This window comes from Hypomesus nipponensis, chromosome 4, assembly GCF_054491055.1.
Source record: "Hypomesus nipponensis isolate SF chromosome 4, ASM5449105v1, whole genome shotgun sequence".
NCBI lineage: Eukaryota > Metazoa > Chordata > Actinopteri > Osmeriformes > Osmeridae > Hypomesus > Hypomesus nipponensis.
The window spans coordinates 13,092,860-13,117,327 of record NC_140364.1 but is presented as its reverse complement, the minus strand read 5'-3'; the positions used below and the strand labels follow the sequence as shown (position 1 = coordinate 13,117,327).

At 48.0% G+C, this 24,468-nt stretch overlaps 2 protein-coding genes across 3 annotated transcripts; both read left to right on the top strand.

Moving 5' to 3' along the window:
- Positions 1–455: 455 nt before the first annotated feature.
- mfsd2ab (MFSD2 lysolipid transporter A, lysophospholipid b) lies at positions 456–17,621 on the top strand. Its single transcript, XM_084696746.1, has 14 exons — positions 456–702; positions 3,061–3,186; positions 4,410–4,534; positions 10,997–11,120; positions 11,211–11,289; positions 11,486–11,676; positions 11,815–11,905; positions 12,080–12,198; positions 12,467–12,550; positions 14,044–14,127; positions 14,289–14,401; positions 14,596–14,739; positions 15,130–15,306; positions 15,463–17,621. Exons 1-14 carry the CDS (start codon positions 613–615, stop codon positions 15,512–15,514), a joined length of 1,599 nt encoding a protein of 532 aa, XP_084552872.1. The 5' UTR covers positions 456–612; the 3' UTR covers positions 15,515–17,621.
- A 312-nt stretch (positions 17,622–17,933) lies between these two features.
- On the top strand, positions 17,934–23,618 carry yars1 (tyrosyl-tRNA synthetase 1). 2 transcript variants are annotated; one of them, XM_084697148.1, is made up of 14 exons: positions 17,934–18,062; positions 18,541–18,619; positions 18,940–19,086; positions 19,525–19,700; positions 20,488–20,617; positions 20,703–20,783; positions 20,927–21,019; positions 21,329–21,464; positions 21,567–21,652; positions 21,770–21,905; positions 22,089–22,189; positions 22,323–22,516; positions 22,674–22,815; positions 23,036–23,618. In XM_084697148.1, the coding sequence occupies exons 2-14, from the start codon at positions 18,563–18,565 to the stop codon at positions 23,144–23,146; spliced, it is 1,590 nt and encodes a 529-aa protein (XP_084553274.1). In that variant the 5' UTR covers positions 17,934–18,062; positions 18,541–18,562; the 3' UTR covers positions 23,147–23,618. The 2 variants fall into 2 exon arrangements, with proteins under 2 accessions (XP_084553274.1, XP_084553275.1); XM_084697149.1 differs by having other exon boundaries at positions 17,955–18,057.
- The last annotated feature ends 850 nt before the right edge of the window (positions 23,619–24,468 follow it).

Below are 24,468 nucleotides of genomic sequence, written 5' to 3'. Positions count from 1 at the left end.
AAGGAATACAGAAAAGGAGATGGAAAACTGCACTCAAGCAACACACATCCGATTCCTCTTAGTGTGTCTAGACAGACAGACACATTATAGACCTCCCACTGTCTAGGAAGAATGAATACCTAGAATTACCTTACAAAGATGTTCAGTTTGTGTCCAAGGTTACAGCTTGGTATCAGCATTGGCAATGACGGTAAACGTTAGATTTCAACATGCACAGGGCATCGCTTGCTTCACATCCTAAACTCTGATGACACTCAACATATCATATACCGCAACACGGTGACAACAAAGGTTGTATTTTTCTCACACAGACACAGAGACAGACAGACACACATACTTCTAGCAGCAATGTTTGTACGCTATTCAATTTCAAAATAAACTTTACCGTGCTGTCCGTTGTTCTAGCCAAGTCAAGCCCGCCCAGAAGGGCGTGGTAAGCGATTGGAGATGATGGTCCGTTAAAAAGGGGCGGGATCGAGTCCAAGTACATCTTTGAATGGCAGTTCTCTCAGCGTCAGTAGAGACATTTAGTGTGTGTTGCGCGGATCTCCTGTCGAAGATTATTATTTCGGTTTGAAAGCATTTTCTGAAACTATTTATTTGTTTACTGATATGGCCAAAGGAGAAGGAGCGGAGCACTATTCCAACGCGAGTCTGCTGAGCAAACCCGGCATTCCAGATGGCATTAAACTAGCCGGCAAGGTACGTTCATTCATTCTTTATTCATTTTGCTCTCAATGAATTAAAATATTGTTGCATTTGATCTACCATGATATTACAGGGGGGAAACGTGTGAAAGTAAATACTGAATGGAGAACGTGTCATGGAACCGGCGAGTTTACATCTCGTGGGCGTGTGTAGGCTACTGGGGGTGGTAGTAGTAGATCGTAAAAGACCCACTGAAATGGGGTAGAGAAAGCAAATGCATGGAGTGGACTGGCAACGTTAGCTGATATACTATAGCTCTAAATAACTCTTCTCCAACCAAGGATTCATTTCCAAAACAACAACAGCAACAAATGAGTAGCGTTCTATGTTGTTGTAGCACATCGTTTATGTGCGACATATCATCTTTTTTTCAATGATATTAACGCTGTAACATTCATGATTGGCTTTTACCCCGCCCTGTCATTTAATCGTTTTTTCACATTAACTTCATACATACGTTTTTTTTTTTACATGGATTACAAATTCTCAGTGAAATTGTATTTTTTATGGCATTGTATTTTTATTTTCTTTGTGTGTATGTGAGTATACAAAAAAAAAAAAAAAATTATCCGGTTGGGGATGCTTGTGTTGCCGGTAGAGCAACGTGTCATTCAGGCGGCGGCACGAGCGCCATAGTGAGCTAAAAAGTGTAATCTATCAGTTTCCCTTTCAATTTTGATAATCAATAACTAAATATAAAAACATTATAGATTTTCTCTTGGGTCATAAATTCAGTAAGTCTTAATCACTGAAGCACATATTAGTTTCTTATATGTAAAAAGGCACGTGGGGCTTATTTATTTTTAGACAAGGCTATATGGGACGACAGCTTGAGTTGGTGTCCTATTCTTTAGGGGGCGACGTTTTGGAAAGAGGGTGTTTGAAAGGTGAATATAGGAGTGGAAAATCTCCCTGTCACCTTATTTATTGCTCACCCTGGATCAGCTGCCTGACAAGTCAAGCTTGACAGACACCATTTTCTTGCCATTGACTTACGTTTTTTAGCTACCAGTATACGGAAGAAATGCTTTACATTGTCCTCGTCCAAACCGCTCTTCCAACCTTCCCTATGACTAGGGTTATACCACAGACCAGGGTTTACTATTGTCTAGGTTAATCTGTACATTGAATATATCCTTATCTACCAGGGTTGTAAAGGGGATCGTGTTTCATGTCGAACAAACGTTCAGGGAACAGTGGGTCGTATCATTAGACCAAGTGAAGGCGGTGTGTCCTGTCATCACCTGATGTGATAATCATATAGATGTCATGCATCTCCATCAGTATGTGAGACACCAGCCTTGGTCTTTAGCTTCAACACTCAGCGTAACCTAGGTCCGAACGCCATCGTTCTGTAGCCGTTAGTTAGTACTTTATCCTTTATTCATCCACCTCTAGGATTAAACGTGTACCCTAAGAGAGAGTCTGATCTGTTGTCTGTCGGAAAACAACAGACAATCCTCCACTGGCCGTGGAGGGAAGGTGGCAGTGTTTGCTCCTGACCACCCATTGGCTGGTATGCTGGCTTGGGTTCTCCAACTGTCAGTTACAAGCCGTACCTGTGAGGGAAAGCAACAGCCAAGTGAGAGCTTCTCCGGCCAACAGGTGTGTGTGTGTGTGTGTAACTGCTCTGCTAGAGGACAGGCAGTGATTGTTCTGTGGTAACCTTGGCCCTGGCATGGGCTTGCTTTGCTGACAGAGATAATCAGTAGCTTAATCAATATTCATTATCAATAGCCTGTGCTGGTTTGAAGCCATTTCTGATTGTGGTTTTAAGGGCACAGGAACAGGACTGACCTGTTCTTTTCTATGAAACCTGTCTTTTTTCTCAGTTTCTCTATTTCTCTACATTGCTTCATGTTGTTTTTAGGAGACTGAGGTGAGAACCCTCTGTGTAGATTTAGGTCAGCACAGGCTAGCAAATGTGAGATGTGGTTTCAGAGTAGTCATTTCAAGAACTGGGGTAAGCCTGCGGATGGAGTAAAATGCCTCCAGCTATTAGCTAGCCCGCAAAAAGGCCCCAGACTGAAAACGGATCAGCCTTCGCAAACCGAACCTCCAAAGTTCTACCAGATGGGGTTTTTAACGATATCACATGTTCCTGGATAAGACAGAAGTTGACCCTTTCCCTGCCGTTCTGTGAGGGTCAGATGGCTGAGCGGTTAGGGAATCGGGCTAGTAATCAGAAGGTTGCCAGTTCGATTCCTGGCCGTGCCAAATGACGTTGTGTCCTTGGGCAAGGCACTTCACCCTACTTGCCTCGGGGGGAAATGTCCCTGTACTTACTGTAAGTCGCTCTGGATAAGAGCGTCTGCTAAATGACTAAATGTAAATGTTCTCCTTCATTCCCAGCACGAGAAGAAGAATCGGTTGTCGGTGTGCAACAAGTTGTGCTACGCTGTAGGCGGAGCCCCCTACCAGATCACAGGATGCGCTCTCGGCTTCTTCCTGCAGATCTACCTTCTGGACGTGGCCCAGGTTAGTCATCGGCCTGGTCCCGTTTCAAACCCTCACAGCCCTTCTGTTGGGCACCACCTGACCACCATTACTTTAAGACCTGATAGAACCTTGCACATATCCAGAAGACCCCATAGCAGTGTGACCTGCACATCGGCATTTATGATGTGTTGGCTGGTATGCATGGTTCTTGGGCACTGGGCATTGAATGATCCCTCCTCCTCTCGCCACACACTCACACACACACACACACACACACACACACACACACAGGAACTGTGTGCTGAGTGACTCCATTGCTCGCCAAGAATGGAACCATTGTTCAGGAAAATGAAGAGGTTGAAACATTTATTTTCCTTTTTTTTTGTGTGTGTAATTAACTCTGTGGGGGGGCCACTGTATCGCCAGAAAGCTAACTGAGGCTTATCCCGACCCGGGCAGATGAGAGTGGAGGCCTAGGGTCTGGCTTTAATGGGTTTTGACGTTTATCTTGTAAGATGGTGCGCAAGTGGACAGCTTCCCAGGCCCGGCTTTGTTCTGTTGCTAAGATCAGTGATTAGGAGTCATCCAGCCGGCACAGCGTGGGGCCACAGGCCAGGACCATAGTCGGACAGTTTAAACTCATTTGTCCGCTGTGGGATTTTGCTGTGTCACCTCTGCTGGAGTCTTTAACCGTTATACAGATGTATAATCATGTGATCTTTTTTTGAACAGAATCAAATGTCTGTCTGTTTTGCGTTGAAGGATATGGGTTTATATATTATGTAGGCTGCCGACTCTTAAGAGCTTGGATTTTATCTCTTTTTAGCTATCTGAACATCATTTACATTTAGTCATTTAGCAGATGATCTTATCCAGAGTGACTTACAGTAAGTGCAGGGACATTCCCCCCGAGGCAAGTAGGGTGAAGTGCCTTACCCAAGGACACATCATTTTGCACGGCCGGGAATCGAACCAGCGACCTTCTGATTACTAGCCCGATTACCTAACCGCTCAGCCATCTGACTCCCAACCACATCAGCCACAGTCTCGGTGATATCAGTGTTGCAAATTCATTCTCCGAAAGCGGGATTGTGCTCGTGGCTTCGTGTTTCTATGTGTGGTATTCTACGTGGACGAGCTGATGACTAGGACAAGGGCATCACCAGAAATGATCAGGCCACATGATTTCAACCAAACACTAGGTCATTGTTGACTGACCCGACCAGGTCTTAAACACGTGTGGTTGTGTTTGTCCCCCTCAGCTGGATCCCTTCTATGCCTCCATCATCCTGTTTGTGGGCCGGGCCTGGGACGCGGTGACGGACCCCACGGTGGGCTTCCTGGTCTCCCGGAGCCCCTGGACTCGCTTCGGACGCATGCTACCCTGGTAGGTCCACGTCTTTAGTCATTTAGCAGACGCTGTTATCCAGAGCGACTTATAGTAAGTACAGGGACTTTCCCCCCCCCCCCGAGGAAAGTAGGGTGAAATGTCTTGCCGAAGGACATAATGTCATTTGGCACGGCCTGGAATCAAACCGGGCAACCTTCCGATTAATAGTCCGATTCCATAACCGTTCAGCCATCTGACCCCCCCCCCCCCCCTGTCAGCTAACAGCGGTTAGCTTAGCTTCCCAAAAGTTTGGTCGCAGTTAAAGCATGAAGGTTTCATTGAGTGACTCACAGCTCAAGTGGGGTGGAGTCTGGTGGTGTGACTCGAAGCGGAGGGTTGGGTGCGTAGGGCTATTATAGTTCACTGCCGATGCAATTATCGCTGCACCGCGCCCCCAGTATTGCCTTCGTGCTCAAATGGAAGACTATAAAGTTTCTGTTATTGCTTCTCTGGATTAAAAACACACTTTTTTCATTTTTTGTCCAAAATGAGATTAAGAAGGATTGTCGTTATGTGGGCTTCACGTAACCCCCCCCTCCAGTCTGTGTTGAGGCAATCGTTCTTTTGACCTCTGACCTCTGCGGAAACCATTCATATACTGTGGCTGGGTGGGGCAACACGTGTTCATGTTTCCAAACACAGTCCCCAGATCGACAGCCTCGCACAGCCTCATTCTTCGTGTCCCTGGAAGTGAGAAGGACAAAATCTCGATGCTGCAAAGGATTGCTTGTCACGGCCGATGACCCAGTCACCTAGCGACCCTCACACACACCTCTCTCTGCATCTCTTTACTCAATCGTCCACCAACGCCACCGACCAAATGGCTTGGAATTTGCTTCGCCAATGGAGCACTCAAGTTCAAGTCTTTTATTTGTCAGGTACACAGAACAACACAAGGTCAGACTGGGCACTGAAATTCTGAAGACAAGACAACCCAAGACAAGACAGGCACTCGACTTAATCCTAATCATTCCGTTTTCTACGCGTTTACAAATGAGACGCGTTTCAGTTGGCAGTTGACCCTGTCAGCCACGAGCTATGGTAAGCAAGCTTCCCACCCAGCCGGTCCTGCTGGCCGGGCTGTAGGGGCGTCAGCGGCACCCTCTGTGAGTGAGGTACAGCACAGGGGGTTTGGGGAGTTGCGTAAGTGGCTGGTGTACCTTCCACAGAGGCTGTACTCAGAGACGAAGGACTCACGCCCTCTGCTCCCTGCCAGACCTTCTGGGAAACCTGAGGTGGAGATGGACAGGAAGGAGAAGAAACTAGGGGTGATTGTGTACAAACCAGATGCTGACTCGGCTTGTGTCAGGTCGAGGGAGGGTGAGAAGGCTGGGAAAGGTGTGTGTGTGTGTGTGTGTGTGTGTTTGCATATTAAAATATTTGTGGTTGAAGGTAGTGGTATCTAGAACAGAGTAGGGGGGGGGGGGGGGGGGGGGGAAGGACCATGGAATGTGCACAGTGACAGGGAGGGAGGGTGACAGGGGGAGGGAGGGTGACAGGGGGAGGGAGGGTGACAGGGGGAGGGAGGGTGACAGGGGGAGGGAGGGTGACAGGGGGAGGGAGGGTGACTGGGGGAGGGAGGGTGACTGGGGGAGGGAGGGTGACTGGGGGAGGGAGGGTGACTGGGGGAGGGAGGGTGACGGGGAGGGAGGGTGACGGGGAGGGAGGGTGACGGGGAGGGAGGGTGACAGGGGGAGGGAGGGTGACAGGGGGAGGGAGGGTGACAGGGGGAGGGAGGGTGACAGGGGGAGGGTGACAGGGGGAGGGAGGGTGACAGGGAGGGAGGGTGACGGGGAGGGAGGGTGACAGGGGGAGGGAGTGTGACAGGGGGAGGGAGGGTGACAGGGGGAGGGAGGGTGACAGGGGGAGGGTGACAGGGGGAGGGAGGGTGACAGGGGGAGGGAGGGTGACAGGGGGAGGGAGGGTGACAGGGGGAGGGAGGGTGACTGGGGGAGGGAGGGTGACTGGGGGAGGGAGGGTGACTGGGGGAGGGAGGGTGACAGGGGGAGGGAGGGTGACAGGGGGAGGGAGGGTGACAGGGGGAGGGAGGGTGACAGGGAGGGAGGGTGACAGGGGGAGGGAGGGTGACAGGGTGAGGGAGGGTGACAGGGGGAGGGAGGGTGACAGGGGGAGGGAGGGTGACAGGGGGAGGGAGGGTGACAGGGAGGGAGGGTGACAGGGGGAGGGAGGGTGACAGGGAGGGAGGGTGACAGGGGGAGGGAGGGTGACAGGGGGAGGGAGGGTGACAGGGGGAGGGAGGGTGACGGGGAGGGAGGGTGACAGGGGGAGGGAGGGTGACTGGGGGAGGGAGGGTGACAGGGGGAGGGAGGGTGACAGGGGGAGGGAGGGTGACAGGGAGGGAGCGTGACAGGGGGAGGGAGGGTGACAGGGGGAGGGAGGGTGACAGGGAGGGAGGGTGACAGGGGGAGGGAGGGTGACAGGGGGAGGGAGGGTGACAGGGGAGGGAGGGTGGGTATAAACCATGGCAGCACAAGGACCCCTGGTGGTTCTGGCATGATCAGTTCCTTTATTCGTTTCCCTGTGGACAATTACAGTGAGCGCACACCTAAATGAGCTGAATTATTGATTCCGCTCTCAGTGGATGTGCTTTTAATGTCACATCCAAGCGGGGAGACGTAATGGAGGAAATGCTTTGACCAGTGGGTGTTTTTTCCTTTTCCTGGTATTGTGTGGCCCGTTTCATCACACAAAGCACCTTACTGTATGAGATTTAACAACTAGCAAAACCGTCAATCGAGCACATTGTCTGAAAATTCCTCCAGGAAGTCTGGAGGTAGGATGGGAGCTTTTGAACAAACGTTGTGGTGTGTATTAATAATCTATTGGCAGAGTTTCTGTCAATAGTGCAGCTATGGTCGACTGTCCTGATTTAACAACAGCATCTTCTTATTGTGCTATGCTTTCAGCCTTTAGCGTATCTAGATCCGAATGTAATCAAGATCTGACTTATGAAATTAAGTGATATCAACTTGATATCTTAATTCTACTTGTGCAGGCAGAATATGAAGGAAAGGGGGCGGCTTGTTTCAGATTCCAGTCTAACGTGTTTTGGGGATGCCTAAGGGTGGGGGGAGGGGTGGAGGAAGAGAGGCCCCCATTGGTCCAGCCCACAACACACCACCTGCTGCAGCCAATGGCAGAGCGGCTGCGTGACTGTATAGACATTTTTGAAGGCTGACTGAGGAATCTGAGAGGTTACTATAGTTCAAGAGATGTGTAGTGGTGGTGAGAAAAAGCTTGCCTGTTGCTTTGAGTAACTACCGGTAGTAATACTAATAGTCTGTGTTTTTTTTTTTTTGGGTGGTTCATTCTTTTTGCATGTATTGCTTTGGATATAAATGGTTATCTTAAAGAAATAACACGTTCATTGAATTTGCATGAGTCTACTCTTGTCAGGTTTTCCAGGTTTATCACACCAGCCACATTCACTCCTTAATTAATTAATTTTTTAATAAACTGACTTAGCTTATCAATGGGGTTGTAAGACATTGTTACATGATGCATATTAGCGTCTGAAGAGGTATACAGGCTAGGCTTAAGATGGCACAAATATAGGCTGGATTTGCATTGTTCCCAGGTTGTGTATTTTTGTGACCACAATGTGTGCATTGGAGGACAAACTGGACGCTATCATGCTATCTGCTTTCATAGTTTCCAAGGCCCATTAAAAGATCTTATCTTTTACTATATATTTTTTCCCCCGTCAAACTCCCATTTCCTATTCAATCTTGAAAATAGGAGGGATAACTGGAGATATGCACTGATCCATTGAAATCCACCTTTTTACTCCCATCTCTCTCTCTCTCTCTCTCTCTCTCTCTCTCTCTCTGTCTCTGTCTCTGTCTCTGTCTCTGTCTCTGTCTCTGTCTCTGTCTCTGTCTCTGTCTCTGTCTCTGTCTCTGTCTCTGTCTCTGTCTCTGTCTCTGTCTCTGTCTCTGTCTCTGTCTCTCTCTCTCTCTCTCTCTCTCTCTCTCTCTCTCTCTCTCTCTCTGTCTCTGTCTCTCTCTCTCTCTCTGTCTCTCTCTCTCTCTCTCTCTCTCTCTCTCTCTCTCTCTCTCTCTCTCTCAACCTGTTACAACATGCCCTGTTTTTTTTTAATTATTATTTTCAAGTAGGCTACTAGTTAGCATAGCTATTTTAGAGGACGCTGTAATACGATATTCCAGGCTGGGCCTCGTCAGTCACATGCTGGTTTACAGTCTCAGTGCGGTGCTACAGGGTTGCCTAGCAGAGCTGTGATGGCTTAGGGCAGGGCTGGCAGAAGGGCGGGCAGCACGTCAGATAGCAGTCTGTATTTGGCAAAGTGAAGTTAGGCCCGCACACATACACGCAACCTTTACGTAATGCGTGTGTTCTCTTCTATGGAACCTGGGCGTGAGTGCGTGTTTGCCCGTTGACATGAGACAAAAGGTTTAAAGTCTGATCATAACTGGATGCGCTGAGGTGACCGGTGTTGGACCAACCATGTGTTCATATGGGCATGGCTGCAGCACTCCTGAAGCCTCGCTCGAATCAAAGCACGCCAGGGTCCGTGGGAACATGCCACCGTGACACCTTCTGGCCCCCGGATCGCTCCCCCCCCCAACCCTCCCCCAAAGTCACCTCATTCGCAGGAGGAAGCCAGCAGTCGTCTCACGCTTCTCTCCCTTCCCCTCTCTTTCTCTCCCTCCCCTCCTCTCTTTCTCTCTCCCTTCCCCTCTCTTTCTCTCCCTTCCCTCCTCTCTTTCTCTCTCCCTTCCCCTCTCTTTCTCTCCCTCCCCTCCTCTCTTTCTCTCTCCCTTCCCCTCTCTTTCTCTCCCTCCCCTCCTCTCTTTCTCTCTCCCTTCCCCTCTCTTTCTCTCCCTCCCCTCCTCTCTTTCTCTCTCCCTTCCCCTCTCTTTCTCTCCCTTCCCTCCTCTCTTTCTCTCCCTCTCCTCCTCTCTTTCTCTCTCCCTTCCCCTCTCTTTCTCTCCCTCCCCTCCTTTCTCTCCCTCCCCTCCTTTCTCTCCCTCCCCTCCTCTCTTTCTCCCCTTCCCCTCTCTTTCTCTCCCTCCCCTCCTTTCTCTCCCTCCCCTCCTCTCTTTCTCCCCTTCCCCTCTCTTTCTCTCCCTTCCCCTCTCTTTCTCTCCTTCCCCTCTCTTTCTCTCCCTCCCCTCCTTTCTCTCCCTCCCCTCCTCTCTTTCTCCCCTTCCCCTCTCTTTCTCTCTCCCTCCCCTCTCTCCCTTCCCCTCTCTTTCTCTCTCCCTTCCCCTCTCTTTCTCTCCCTCCCCTCCTCTCTTTCTCTCCCTCTCCCCCTCTCTTCTTTCTCGTATCCTTGATACCGTTAGATCAAAGCAGCTCTGTTGTAAGGGGGCTAGTTGTCAAAGCAACTGCAAATGAAGGCGATCAAAAGCACAGCAACGCAGCAACATCGTCATGACGATCTGATTGAGCTGTACAGCAGAGGTTCTTGGAGTCATTAGTTTTTTTCCATGATGCCAGTAAATCAGTCTTTGTGGAGTGAGCTAATAAGAAGCCATGTGTAGTGATCTTCAGAGGTACGGGTGATGTCATTTTATGACATCATATCCTGATCTGGGGGGTTCCGCAAGATCGGCTGATATTTCTTCCTGTTTCACCAATAACTGGCAGCATAGTGGCTGTTTCCTGTCTGGGAAAGAACACTCCTCTTCCTTTTTTGTGGGTGGCGTTTGGGGATAGTATCGGAACAGGAAGTGACCAAAGACATTCTCAAGTTTAGAAATGAGTTGAATTTAGTATACTAAATTTAGTATACACGTCTTGTTCCTGTGATGGCTGTGTTGCATTTGGGTTTGAGGGGGGGGATAGTTAAGGCGGGACTGTCCTGGTGGAGAAAGTGCTTCAGTCAAAAAGGAATGTCGGACTGTCATGCGTCATCTAGACAGGAGCACTTTTGCATAACTCCCGACACATGCTTTCCTTTCACAGCAACTAAACCTGTATCATCATGAGCATACCCTCCTTAGATGGAGGCTGAAACTGCTCCTGTGAAGCAGCATTCCTTAGACTTGAGCAAGGAGAGGGAGACAATGACAAGGAGACAGAGAGAGAGAGAGGGAGAGACAATGACAAAGATGTTCTAGTCCTGGTCCAGAACAGGCAGTTCGCTGCTGTTTGAGGCCGCTTTTGGCTCCCTGGAAGGAAAATAATAATTGCTGTCCCCGTTTTGGCCCGCTGCAGTGGTTGTCTGGCACAAAGTCGAAATGAGCCAAATCACTCAGTGAGTTGGTGATCAGGAGGGTGACCCAGGGTGACGACGCAGACAAAGGCACCTTAGTGAACTTCATCATTAATAAATCATCTCTTGCCAGGAGTGAAGCCAAACACGTTGATGATGATGTTGTTGTTGTTGTTGTTGTTGTTCTGCGTAGTTGCTTGCTCTCGTAGTTAAGTGCCCTCACGGTTTCACAGACTGACCCCTCCCTCCCTCCTTTCCAGGATCCTGTTCTCCACCCCTCTGGCTGTCCTGTGCTACTTTCTCATCTGGTACGTGCCTCCGTTTGAAGATGGCAAGGTCATCTGGTACCTGGTGTTCTACTGCCTCTTCCAGACCATGCAGACTGTGAGTAGCACACTCCGTACGCAGTGCAGATGCCCCACCAGCTGTACATGGGGTCTGTCCTCACCCTGTTCCCCTGGTGTTTTCCTGCAGTGTTTCCACGTTCCCTACTCGGCCCTCACCATGTTCATCAGCGACGAACAGAAGGAGAGGGACTCCGCCACGGCATACCGTAAGCCCCGCCCCCATCCAAACTCACCCAACTTTATTAGGATGGCACGTTCGACACTGGGATGCAATGGATGTTTTTGCATGAAGGGGGGAAGGGCTAGAATTTGACTGCACTGGCCATGAAATGTGAACAAAAATGATTTAAAAAAAAGGGTGTTTTTAGGTTTGATAGATTTTCCTGCTTTTCGTCCAATCAGGGATGACTGTGGAGGTTCTGGGCACTGTGATTGGTACAGCCATCCAGGGGCAGATCGTGGGCATGGCTAACCCGCCCTGCGTCTCCGCACTTGGTAATGTCACCCTAAACGGAAGCGATTCCAACGCCACCTCCCTTCTGACGGGGTCAGAGGTCAACGTGACTCACCCTGTCATCTCTCTGGACCACACGGTAGGACACACACGCACTCCACTCTTTCTCTCCATCTCTTAGAGGCGCACATGCGCACGCGTGCTCGTTTGCGGTCTTTTGAGATCCTGTATCGCTGACCTTGCTGTCTGTCTTTTGTCTTCTGTCTTCTCGCTGTAGAAAACCGCCTACATGATCGCTTCTGGCATCATCTGTGGCATCTACGTCCTGTGTGCCATCGTGCTGTTCTTCGGAGTGAGAGAGAAGAAAGGTAAGATCTTGATCTGTCTGTCCTTCCTGAGCTGGGCAGACCTGGGGATGAAAAGGGCTTCACACCAGCCTACTCAGAGGGTTTAGAGATGGTAGGAAACAGCCAATGGCATATGGGAACTCCAGAGAGTTGTTTTTTTTACACTTTCTCTCTCTCTCTCTTTCTCTCCTCCAGACTCGTGTCGTCCCAGGTCGGAGCCTATGTCCTTTTTCCAGGGCATCAGGCTGGTGATGGGCCATGGTCCCTACGCCAAGCTGGTGATGGGCTTCCTGTTTACCTCTCTGGCCTTCATGGTGAGTGGAACTCGTGTGCCAAAACCTCAGGGGGTTTTCTCACAGTAATGCCGTTAACTACAATAATAAAGTAAACCGTAGCGCAGCTATATACACTGGCTGAGCTTTCAACTTGCGGTGGCTACCACTTTACTCCGTGTGTGTGCGTGCTAGGTCTGCTACAGCTCCTTTAGTGTGTTTTAGGCTAAGCCGCTCCCTGTGTCAGTAGACCTGAGGGTTGGGTGTGTGTGAGTTTTTCCTGAAAAAAATTGTTTGCTTCTTTCTGCAGCTACTGGAAGGGAATTTCGCCCTGTTTTGCTGCTACACCCTGGGCTTCAGAAACGACTTCCAGAACATTCTGCTTGTCATTATGGTGAGGACACACACACAGGGCCATCCAATGTTTCTTATACAACCAGTTCTTTATGAGACACCTTTTTACCATCGAGTCAAGTCTTTTTCACAAGTCCGATCTTGACCTGCCATACCTCAGCTCAGTCACAAAAGAGCGCTCGCTCCGTGAGAGGGCGTAAATCTCCTGTTTGCTCAGGAGCTGGCCGCTACCAGCGAGAGCTCACGTCTCGTTCAGACTGATGGTGGCTGTGATCTGTGAGCGGGCTCTTTGCCTTTCTAAATGCCAGCCCATTCCCATGGTCACCCCCCCCTTTCTCTGTCAGTCACCAGTAATACACGTCTACGAAAAATGGCTTTCTTTCTTACCCTCTCCTCCTCATGCTCCCTTTTAAGACTACATTCAGACAGAGGGAGGGGACTTTGAGATCAGGAAGAAGTCATGGGTCATTATGCTAATACTTTAAATCCAGCCAGGAATTTATGTTGGTCTTCATCATGAGTCAGGGTTGGTGGCGAAATCTTCACTGTACAGAAGAACTGGCAAATCCCGGTTTCTCCAAGCGAGTGAGGAAAGATTACGCTCAAATCCTTTACTCTATGCAAGGGATTACAGCCAACAAGCTTGTGGTATTACAGTAATGGTTTCACTCACTTAAATTAACTTTGCTTGAAGCCAAGTCAGACAAACTCGGATTAGGGGTTCGAGGTTGTCCTGGTTAACGGATCCACTGTAAGTTCCATATCCGTGGAACTTAAATGGGCCCTAGTTTCAACAAACCGGCCTCACCTCAACCAACAGAGGCAAACCTCCAGTCTGACCCCAGCTCTGTGTCCCAGGTGTGACTGCCAGGGGTGGGGTCAGAGTAACAGGAGCCTTTTGTTATCATCGCTACAGTGGATGAAACAATGACGACGGGGACGGGACGGGGGGGATAGAACCTGGACAAACGAAAACAGTGTCCGAGAACAGCGGGTGGCAAAAAAAAAGAACCTTGCCTGTTCTCGCTGAGACTCGTGTTTTGTATGTTGGGGCGGAACTTTGTTTTTCCTGGCTGGAGTTTCAAGGGGAAAATGTTTGTGGGCTGGATTGTAGCTTTGAATCTTGACAACAAGGCAAGGTGGATGTTTGTGGGAGTTTGTCCGGTTAGCATTGATGTGAAATCCGGACTTGACCAGTTTTTTGGGGGGTGAGTTTTCAGCGACAGCTTTGTGGTTCAGAGGAAACTGTTAGGGGTTATTGTGTGCACCCGCAAGGAAGCAAGGCTTGTGTGTTTTGCATGCAGACAGTCTTTTATTGAACTTGATCTTGATCAGCACGCTAAATGGTTGAACAGAATTCAGGAAACTGGCTTTCTGGAAAGTTCCCCAAAGTAGCAGGTTGTGAGGAGGGATAAAACAAGCTTTTCTCTCTGCATCCATGAACCCTGAACAACTTCCAGAGCAGATGTTTTTGGCTTCACTTCTGGATAGACTTTACATAATTAACTCGTGTATTTTATTTGTCTCCTTCAGCTTGCAGCCACCCTGGCTATTCCCTTCTGGCAGTGGTTCCTGACCAAGTTTGGAAAGAAGACGGCAGTGTATTTTGGAACCTCGGTGAGATTTGTCCCACAGATTGATGTGGACAGTTATGGTATCAGATACAGCGCCACCCTCAGGCTGCTCGCTGAATCACAGGGAAAGACAACCTTTTTGAAGTTGTGTGTGTGTGTGTGTGTGTGATGGTTTGGGCTAATGTGTGTGTTTCCCTCTGGCAGTCGGTGATTCCCTTCATGATCCTGGTGGTGTGTGTGAAGAGCAATCTGCTGGTCAGCTACGTTGTGTCCTTTGCTGCTGGAGTGGGAGTTGCGGCTGCCTTTCTACTACCCTGGTGAGTCTAACACACACACAATCTTTAAAACACTGTAGATATCATACAACGACAACAACTCGCATCCACGGGCACCTCTCACGCTCAATCTCCTGCTCTTTGGATTGGTCTTTTGATATCTTATCTCTGTATCTGAGTGAACGTGTGTGTGTGTGTGTTTCACATGCCTGAACCCTGTGATGATGTGTGTTTAGGTCCATGCTCCCGGATGTGGTGGATGATTTCCAGGTGCAGAACCCAGATTCCCACGGCCACGAGGCCATCTTCTACTCCTTCTACGTTTTCTTCACTAAGTTTGCGTCCGGCATCTCTCTGGGCGTCTCCACGCTCAGTCTAGAGTAAGTGTTCAGAACGCACACACTCGCTCCTCTTTTGAGTTCTGCTGCACAATATAATCTCATCAAATATCAAAGTAGAGATCTTACGGTCCATTGTCACACACACACACACCAAAAGAAGACAAATCCAAATCTCACTACAGCCAAATCCCATTTCAAAGGGTTAGATTCCTGAACTTTGCTATCTGATCCAGTTATCCATTTATATGGGTGTGTATCACATGAGAGTTTATGATGGGTGTACATTTTTAATAACATTGACCTGGTTTAAATTGATTGTTTGGAGAAATCCTTATTGAGTATCCTGTTCATTGGACCTTGGACCAATAGAGGATAGTTTAAGTAGATGATTGATTTGTGTTTTTTTTTTTTTTTTGCTCCCTCCTTTAGTTTTGCAGGCTACATTACTAGAGGCTGCGCCCAACCAGCAGCGGTACATTTAACCCTAAAACTGCTGGTCTCCGCGGCGCCCATAGGGCTCATCATGGTTGGCCTGGTCATCTTTTACTTTTATCCAATCGACGAGGAGAGGAGGCAAGGCAACCGCAAGTTGCTGCAGGAGCAACGGTAAGAGCTATATGAACCGAGGTTTGAAGCGACAACGAGCTTGTTTGAGTAAGAAGTAGCGTGTGTCGAGTGACCTTAGCTGTCAGTCTGACCCGTGTGTGTGTGTGTGTGTGTGTGTGTGTGTGTGTGTGTGCTCTTTCTCTCGCTCTCTCACAGGGACAACTCAGACTCTGAAACAGACTCCACTGAGCTGGCAAACCTGGCTTAGGCCGTGCAAAGCTCTGGGACCAATCGGGGGGCTGGATGGCTGCGTGCGCCAGAGGTGGGACCAACAAAGACTGAACCTAACGGGAACCCAGGCGTCCAATCACAAGGCTGCAGCTCCTTCTCCTCAGACCCCCGTCTCTATGACGACGGCAAGGGTCATCGTCGACGTTCTCGAACGCCACGGCAACGACCAAGACCACGCCAAGACCTTCCTTGGCTGAAGTTTTGCCTTTAAGTGTGATGGCCCGGTTTAACCCATGTGTTGTTATTGTGTTTTGGGTCAAATCTCCAGTGAATCCTACTATTCTATGTAGTGTGCTACTTTTTAGACAAAGTAGGGCATTGTGTTAGGAGGGAAATTGGGACATTTGAGATGAAGACTCCTTAGTCTTTATTGAAGTTGCACAAAAAAACCTAGAAATGTGATTGGTGCAGCAGTACCTGTTGGGTTATTGCCAACTTTGGGGGCTTCATTCTGAAATAGAACTGTTAGATATGCTGCAATAGACAGACTTGAATGGCCTTTAATCTAGTATACTGCACTTAGTCTCTACTCTAACCCACCACGGGGTGTGTGTGTGTGCGTGTGTGTGTGTGTGTGTGTGTGTGTGTGTGTGTGTGTGTGTGTGTGTGTGTGTGTGTGTGTGTGTGTGTGTGTGTGTGTGTGTGTGTGTGTGTGTGTGTGTGTGTGTGTGTGTGTGTGTGTGTGTGTGTGTGTGTGTGTGTGTGTGTGTGCGTGTGTGTGTGTGTGTGTGTGTGTGTGTCATGAGAAACTTGAATGACCCTTAAAGGGTATCACACCTGTGTTTCTTTACTTCTCTGGAGGGTTTCAAAACCACAACAGCTGGACAGTAGCCTAGAGGCTTAGATGTTTTGTCAACTTGAATATTTCTACCAACTTTATGCTGACAATTGATTTCTGTCTAAACTTTCCGTTCATTGCATCGGCTGGTCAAACGTCTTTTGTTTTAACGTTAGGCGCTGTAGAGGCGCCCATGTTTTCACAAAATGTAATCGTATTTCATTAATTGGTCCAAGACCTTATCCTTAGTTCCCCTGCGAACCTCCATGAACCACTAAAAATACAAGCTAGCTAACAAACTGTCATAGCCACAAGTGTCCACAGAAAGTGTCTTCCTTACAATCCAGTCTTCGACTCAACCTTGGGTATAACGACACCTTTCTAGTGACATGCATGGACTCTTATTTACATATTTATTCGTTTTTAATATTAGTGGGTGTACGGTTGCTGAATCGTCATGCTTGGTTATTTATCTCATTAAGAATTTAACACTGTTGATGTTCAATGAATGAAGTATGTTTCAAGAGACTAATGTCAGTAAACGTGTATCGACAAATGGTTTGAATCAAAGTCAGTTTTGAAGCAGTTTGTGTGTAAATCCTGACTTTTATTGCATGTCTTTGCTTGAAGCTATTATATCTCCCCAACACTGTTCCGAAAAGGGAAGCACAAAACGATACAAAAAAAGTATTTTGAGGATGGTGATAAACCGCAATGGGTTCAGTTTCCATGTGTGTTTCGTGTACTGTATTGAAAGTTGATGTGAAGAAAATTGAAAAATATGATTATACCTGGATATCTATTATAGTGCCACAGAAAGCCTATGTGCATTTTTATATCTGACTCAGATATGGAATATATTCATACAGTGCCATATGTAACACATGCCGTTATCTCCTAAATGTGTTGACAAGGTGTCCAAGCTGTAGGGGGTGTTTTGTTTTGTGTTTGAACAGGTAGTTTCTATTTTCATTAAACCATGTCATGTTACTGTCTCGAGAAAGTAATTTGAGAGACAACGACACCGATGCCAACTTTCCTAAAGAAAAAAATGAATACACTTGATAATCTAATGGTGAAGTGTCATTTTTATCTTGTCGTTATAAATGTGTTTGAGACGTGTTCTCTTCTGACTTACTCTAGCCTTGTAAACGATTGTGCATATGTATATATTGTATGTAAACTTGTAAATATCTTTAATATTTGTGAAGCAGGTGATGTTATGTACGTCGACGTAGTTATTTAAACAAGATGTCGAGGATTAAAGTGTTTGAATTTCGTTAATAAATACTAATTCATATTGTAATGTGGCTTTTCAGAGTTTTTATCACACTTCGACAAACATTTCCCACATTAGGCTACTATGACATAAAATAACGTGAAGAGCAGTTGGATGAAAACCACGGAGACAATATTGTGATCAACCATGAAAATTCAATGTGTGATGGGGATTTCATTGATTTTAAACAGCATGGAACTGCTCTTGCGTGCGTGAAGTTATAACTTTCGTAACTCATAGACCGAGTATGTGCCAGACACCAATGGTGTAAGTTCGCCATCAAGCGGTCAACGATGGCAGTTGAACCGAGTTCAACCAATCCTAAACTCGATTGCTTTTCCCTCACGACTCGATGGTAAGGTGTACGAGTAGATCACAGCACGAGCTAAATCAGCGCTGATGCAACACATTGACAGGTCCATCCGGCTTCTTTCATTTATCAGTTAAAACCAGTTTCTGCAAGGTAAGGTAAGAAGCCATTCGTGTACTACTGAACATATAAACAAAATCATTACATGAAGTGTATTACCAGCAGAAACGTAGGAGTACTTTACCGCAAGACCTGAATGTGGACACATGGTTGGTTAGGCACTACTCGCTAGCAATTGCTGTTGGGATGCTTCATTCAATAAACCTCGATTTGCTAGCTGTGACCCATATGGCAACCAGCTAGCTAGTAAAACCCATTCACGGCAATATGTATATAACTTTTGGGCTTGAGCTGAATAGTCTTATTTTCACACCCTGCTCTTCATTTTTCACACCGACCAAGTATTATTCGGTTAAGTAGCTCGTTGCTAAGTTATCTGAAGTTGGTGCTGATCTTTTGCATATTGCAAGTCAGCTAACGTGGGCTAGTTGACGGATAGCAGCGCTCCTTCCTTTTACGTGGGTGTGTATATTGCACGTCTCAATACGAGTTGTCATCTATTCCTACTGTCCCCAGGCTACACATTTGGGAGACCACCATGGGAGACCAGCTCAGCCCAGATGACAAGTTTCACCTTATCACCAGGAACCTGCAGGTGGGTCACAGTGACACACACACACACACACACACACACACACACACACACACTAGGCCTACGCTGGTTATTGTACATTACATTTACATTACATTTAGTTATTTATCTTACTTATCCAGAGCGACTTACAGTAAGTACAGGGACATTCCCCCCGAGGCAAGTAGGGTGAAGTGCCTTGCCCAGGGACACAATGTCATTTCGCACGGCCGGGAATCCCACCGGCAACCTTCAGATTGGTAGTCCAATTCCCTAACCACTCAGCCATCTGACCCCCATTGTACTGTTGTCCTAATACATGTGGGTGTCTGTGATATGTGCAGGAGGTTCTTGGTGAGGATAAGCTTAAGCAGGTTCTTCAGGAGAGAGAGCTGAAGGTGTACTGGGGAACAGCCACAACAGGGAAACCCCACGTAGCCTACTTTGTACCAATGTCCAAGATTGCGGACTTCCTCAAGGCTGGCTGTGAGGTGAGGAGATGACACACTCGTCTGTCTGTGGGCATACAGAGTCAAGGCTTGTGTCCGTCTCCACTTGCGTGTTTGTGTGTGTGTATGTGATGTGTGTGTGTCTGAATGTTTGTCTGTGTGTGTGTTTTCCCCACCCGTCACGGCCTCCCTCCTCCCTCACCCGTCTCCTCCCTGACCCCCCACCCCTTTCCCCCCTCACCCCTTTCCTCCCTCACCCCTTTCCTCCCTCAACCCTCTCCTCCCTCCTCCCTCACCCCTCTCACCCCTCTCCTCCCTCACCCCTCTCACCCCTCCTCCCTCACCTCCCTCACCCCTCTCCTCCCTCACCCCTCTCCTCCCTCACCCCTCTCCTCCCTCACCTCCCTCACCCCTCTCCTCCCTCGTCCCTCTCCTCCCTCGTCCCTCTCCTCCCTCACCCCTCTCCTCCCTCTCCCTCAGGTAACCATCCTGTTTGCAGACCTGCATGCGTTCCTGGACAACATGAAGGCCCCCTGGGAGCTTCTGGAGCTGCGGGTGTGCTACTACGAGCAGGTGATCAAGGCCATGCTGGAGAGCATTGGGGTGCCGCTGGACAAGCTCAAGTTTGTCAAGGGGACGGACTTCCAGCTCAGCAGGTCAGCCTGGCACACATGCACACACGCGCAGTACACACTCGCCCGGGCTGCGTTTCCCGATAACGATGGATCGTAGCAACGATCGAGCCAAAAAAAAACAGAAACCATCGATATTTCTGACGTGCGTTTTCCCAAACATGCTCGTAAGGAGTAGGCTAATCTTTGTGCTTTCAAGAGCTACGTATTTTTAAGAGACACTTTAGCTACGATGGCTTTGGGAACGGCCCGTGGTGTGCTCTCCCAGTAGAGGTGTATTCAAAGAGGTGTGCTGTTAAGACCGTTACTGCAAGTCCTCTGTTGAGAAGACGGAAGTCACGGTAACATTAGCTGAACTTGTTTCCTGTGTCAGTGTCATTGGTATGAAGCATAAAGGCTTAATGACTGTGATTCAAGTGTTATAAGTGTTTTTTGCACGTGTCTGTACTTAGTTTGATATATTTGTCTTTGTCTGCTTCTACCTGCTGCCCAAACGATTAACCTTCACAACACAGATACAGCGGCACAGATTACAATGCAAAAAGTTCAGATTGAAACAAGTCTGTTTGCTTCATTGATTTCACTTATACTTTTGTATATCAATACCTACTTTGCAACTTTAAATCATGTAGATAATACAATACATTACTTTCAATAGATTTATTTGAGCAATTCTGTAAACCATACTTATCTGCTTGTAATGAAGTAGTATTCTCGTGTGCGACCACTGCTGATCTCCTATCTCTCTCTCTCTCTCTCTCTCTCTGTCTCTGTCTCTGTCTCTCTCTCTCTCTCTCTCTCTCTCTCTCAGGGAGTACACTCTGGATGTGTACCGCTTGTCGTCCATGGTGACGGAGCACGATGCCAAGAAGGCAGGTGCGGAGGTGGTGAAGCAGGTGGAGCACCCTCTACTGAGCGGCCTGCTCTACCCCGGCCTGCAGGTACGAGCACGCTCACCACCTGGGCCTTAGACCTGATGCATGATGGGAACACCTGGATCACTCTGTTGGTGTCTGTGTCTCCCAGGCTCTGGATGAGGAGTATCTGAAGGTGGATGCCCAGTTTGGGGGAGTGGACCAGCGGAAGATCTTCACCCTGGCTGAGAAGGTTCCTTGAACTTGAATCTGCCTTCTCCTGATCCGTCCCACTTTGCGATGTCGTTCAGCAGGGGTTGTGGGTGAAGTGTTTTATCATTTGAAATGCGTTTTAACCGTTGATCTGTGTGACTCTCTCTCTCTGTCTCTCTGCAGTACTTACCCTCCCTGGGCTTTGCCAAACGTGCTCATCTGATGAACCCCATGGTGCCAGGCCTGACAGGCAGCAAAATGAGCTCCTCTGAAGAGGTGAGGAACCCTCCATCCATCCACCCATCCATCCACACATCCATCCACCCATACGTCCATCCATCCACACATCCATCCACACATCCATCCACCCACACATCCATCCACCCATACGTCCATCCATCCACCCATACGTCCATCCATCCACACATCCATCCACACATCCATCCACCCATACGTCCATCCATCCACACATCCATCCACCCATACGTCCATCCATCCACACATCCATCCACCCATCCACACATTCATCCAGTTTTTCCTGTGCTGACTCTGTTACCACTAACAAACGATGTCCTGTTCCTGCAGGAGTCTAAGATTGACCTGTTGGACAAGAAGGAGGATGTAAAGAAGAAGCTGAAGAAGGCCTTCTGTGAGCCCGGGAACATCCAAAACAACGGAGTCCTGTCCTTCGTCAAACACGTCCTCTTCCCCCTGCACGGAGGTGACCTTTCACCCCCCTCTTCCTCTCCTCCGCCTCACCTCTCCCCTCGTAGAACCATCTTGTGACGTGTAGCTAATGTCATTGTGTTTTTTTTTTTAATAGAGTTTTCCATTAAAAGAGATGCCAAGTTTGGAGGAGATCAAGTCTTCACAGTATTTGAGGAAGTGGAGAAGGACTTTGCAGCGGAGGTACAGTATAGAAATCCTTTATTTAGTAAACCTTTTTTTCCCTGGCATTTTTGTCCCAAATGCTTCACTGTCCCACAATGCCTTGTTGTGACCCCATGCTGACCTCTGACCTGTCAGCTGATCCACCCTGGTGACCTGAAGGCCTCGGTGGAAGTGGCCCTCAACAAGCTGCTGGACCCCATCAGGAAGAAGTTTGAGTCTCCTGAGCTCCGTAAACTCACCAACACGGCCTACCCAGACCCTTCCAGAACCAGTCAGTATCAGAGCCTGTCTCACCCCTATCTCACACCGGTCTCACGTCTCTCTTACACCTGTCTAACACCGGTCTCACGTCTCTCTTACACCTGTCTCACACCGGTCTCACCCCTCTCTCACACTTCTCTCACACTGCTATATCACCCTCACCCTGAACTCCTGTGTGTGTGTGTCTCTCCAGAGGCTGCAGCCAAGGGGAACCCCAAGGCAGGGGGGGAGGATCATGACCTCGTCCCCTCCAGACTAGACATCCGGGTGGGGAAGATCATCAGCGTGGAGAAGGTAGGATGGTGGATCATGTAAATATACCTCAAAAAGATTTAAGGCAGGAGGCAGATACTGATCAATGTGGGCCCTGTCACATGAGATTTCACTGAGAGTTTCCTGACCCAACCGGTATCCTTTCATGTCTCAGCACCCAGACGCTGACTCGCTGTACCTGGAGAAGATCGACGTAGGGGAGGCAGAGCCCAGGACGGTGGTGAGCGGGCTGGTGGCCTACGTTTCCCAGGAGGCACTGCAGGATCGGCTGGTGTTGCTGCTCTGCAACCTGAAACCCCAGAAGATGAGAGGGGTAGAGTCTCAAGCCATGCTGCTCTGTGCCTCCATGTGAGTCGGCTTTCTCTCTCAAACAAACACACACACACTCTCACATCCATACACACTCTCTCGCACACATACATACACTGTCTCAGCGAAGTCGAATCCCTGTGCACTGTATCCTGATTTGCTGGTGGCTGTCGCTGTTTTGATTGGCTGTGCTCAGTGAGGGAGAACCTAGGAAGGTGGAGCCTCTTGACCCCCCAGAGGGGTCGTCGCCAGGGGAACAGGTCTTCGTGGAAGGGTACGAGGCGGGCAAGCCAGACGACAAACTGAACCCTAAAAAGAAAGTGTGGGAGAAACTCCAGGTATGACAGCTTCCTGTCAGTTATTTGACTATACTTCTACACTTATTTTATATGTATGTATATGGAACACTTATTTCATTTTTATATGCTATATTTTATACATTTCTACCACACCCTCAAATGTGTGTCATGTGTTTTGTATTTATATGTATTTAACAAATAAAGAACAAACAGCGTAGCTCTATGACACAATGGGTGAACCTGTGTTTGTTCTTTGCAGGTCGACCTGAAGGTGTCCGGGGACCTTGTAGCCCAGTGGCAAGACAAGAACCTGATGACAAAACTAGGACAGATCACTTGTAAAACACTGAAGGGCGGAAACATCAGCTAATCACACATTCTCTCTCCCTCTCTCGTGCTCTCAAATATGCTCTCTCTATACCCACACACTGTCCTACTATGCTACACCAAGTTACAACCTCACAAACTCGTCACCATGGGAGCAGCACTCGACATTCTGCATTCTCTAATGTGTTGTCATGTGGCGTGGAATGAAGCCCTGTCGGTCCTGTCCTGTGTAAATGTCAAGGTTGTTCTTGATATATCAGGAAACTGAGGAAGGTCGATGTTGCATATGCAAACTCTTCAGGATCTGGAACATTTTGTGATTGAGTGGGATGTTGTCTTGTGTTATTTAACAAGTGATTGAGGTGACGGCTGTTTCTAGCATCAGGTGTACTGTAAAGGAAATCAGACTGCCATATAATCTTTCCATTTGGTTCTTACCCTCTTAAACAAACAGCCTCGCTGTCAACACACAATATTGAGTCATCTGAACATGAATAAACGCTGGTTAAAATCTGGGATTGTGCACTCTAACGAGTGTGTCTGGTGCTGAAAGCCAGGGATGCCAACTCTCGCGCAGTGGCCGTGAGACGCCGTTCAACCAGTTCACACGCTCTCACGCCACACCTTGTAAGGTTGGCAAGAAAAATTGGCAGCCCTGGAAAGACGATCATGCTGTGATCACGTTTGATGATGTCATCAAAGAAAAGATGGGCAGAGATGGCAAAAGTACACACACACATCCTTCACTTAAGTACAAGTACAGACGCTCATGTTTATAAAGACTTTGGTCAAAGTTGAAGTACTGACTACACTTTTTCACTCATGTTAAAGTAAAGAAGTATGGGCTCTGACATACGTTAAGTACATTTACTCATTTAGCAGACGCTCTTGGCAGGCTGGTCCAGATATTTAACGTTTAATAAAATGAACACCTCAGGGTGGCGCTGTTAAGCCTTTATCTGGCTTAGAGGTGAGGCCATATGAAATATAAGTATTTACTTGTCCAAAATATTCAACAGGCCAAGCCACGAACATGTACCACCAAGGACAACAAACCCCTAACCCTTATTTGATAGTGGGGTCTGTTTAGACCATGGCTTATGCAGAGCAAATGATCGTCTTTTAAGATAAACAAATGCACAAGTGGGTCTGTACCCTAATATTGTTTGTGCTAAACCAGAGGAGTATGTGCCACAAAAAAACAATTTGACTTTGACCACTGATGTAGTATATTTCGATTATGGTCTTGGAAGCTGTACTTGGAAAGAAACCTCACTGCAATGACAGGTTTGGATTTTAAAAAGACTGTCGTACAACAACATCAAACCCATTTTTGGAAAGGTCTTAGCTTTTATGTTAATTTAT

Bases quoted from the DNA above. Each gene is read 5' to 3' on its own strand.
- yars1 (XM_084697148.1), top strand. From the start codon at position 18,563: ATGGGAGACCAGCTCAGCCCAGATGACAAGTTTCACCTTATCACCAGG. The intron at 18,620-18,939 runs GTGGGTCACAGT...TGATATGTGCAG, and splicing joins TTATCACCAGGAACCTGCAG to GAGGTTCTTGGTGAGGATAA. The intron at 21,020-21,328 runs GTGAGGAACCCT...CTGTTCCTGCAG, and splicing joins AAATGAGCTCCTCTGAAGAG to GAGTCTAAGATTGACCTGTT.
- mfsd2ab (XM_084696746.1), top strand. From the start codon at position 613: ATGGCCAAAGGAGAAGGAGCGGAGCACTATTCCAACGCGAGTCTGCTG. The intron at 11,906-12,079 runs GTAAGATCTTGA...TCTCTCCTCCAG, and splicing joins CGGAGTGAGAGAGAAGAAAG to ACTCGTGTCGTCCCAGGTCG. The intron at 14,402-14,595 runs GTGAGTCTAACA...ATGTGTGTTTAG, and splicing joins GCTGCCTTTCTACTACCCTG to GTCCATGCTCCCGGATGTGG.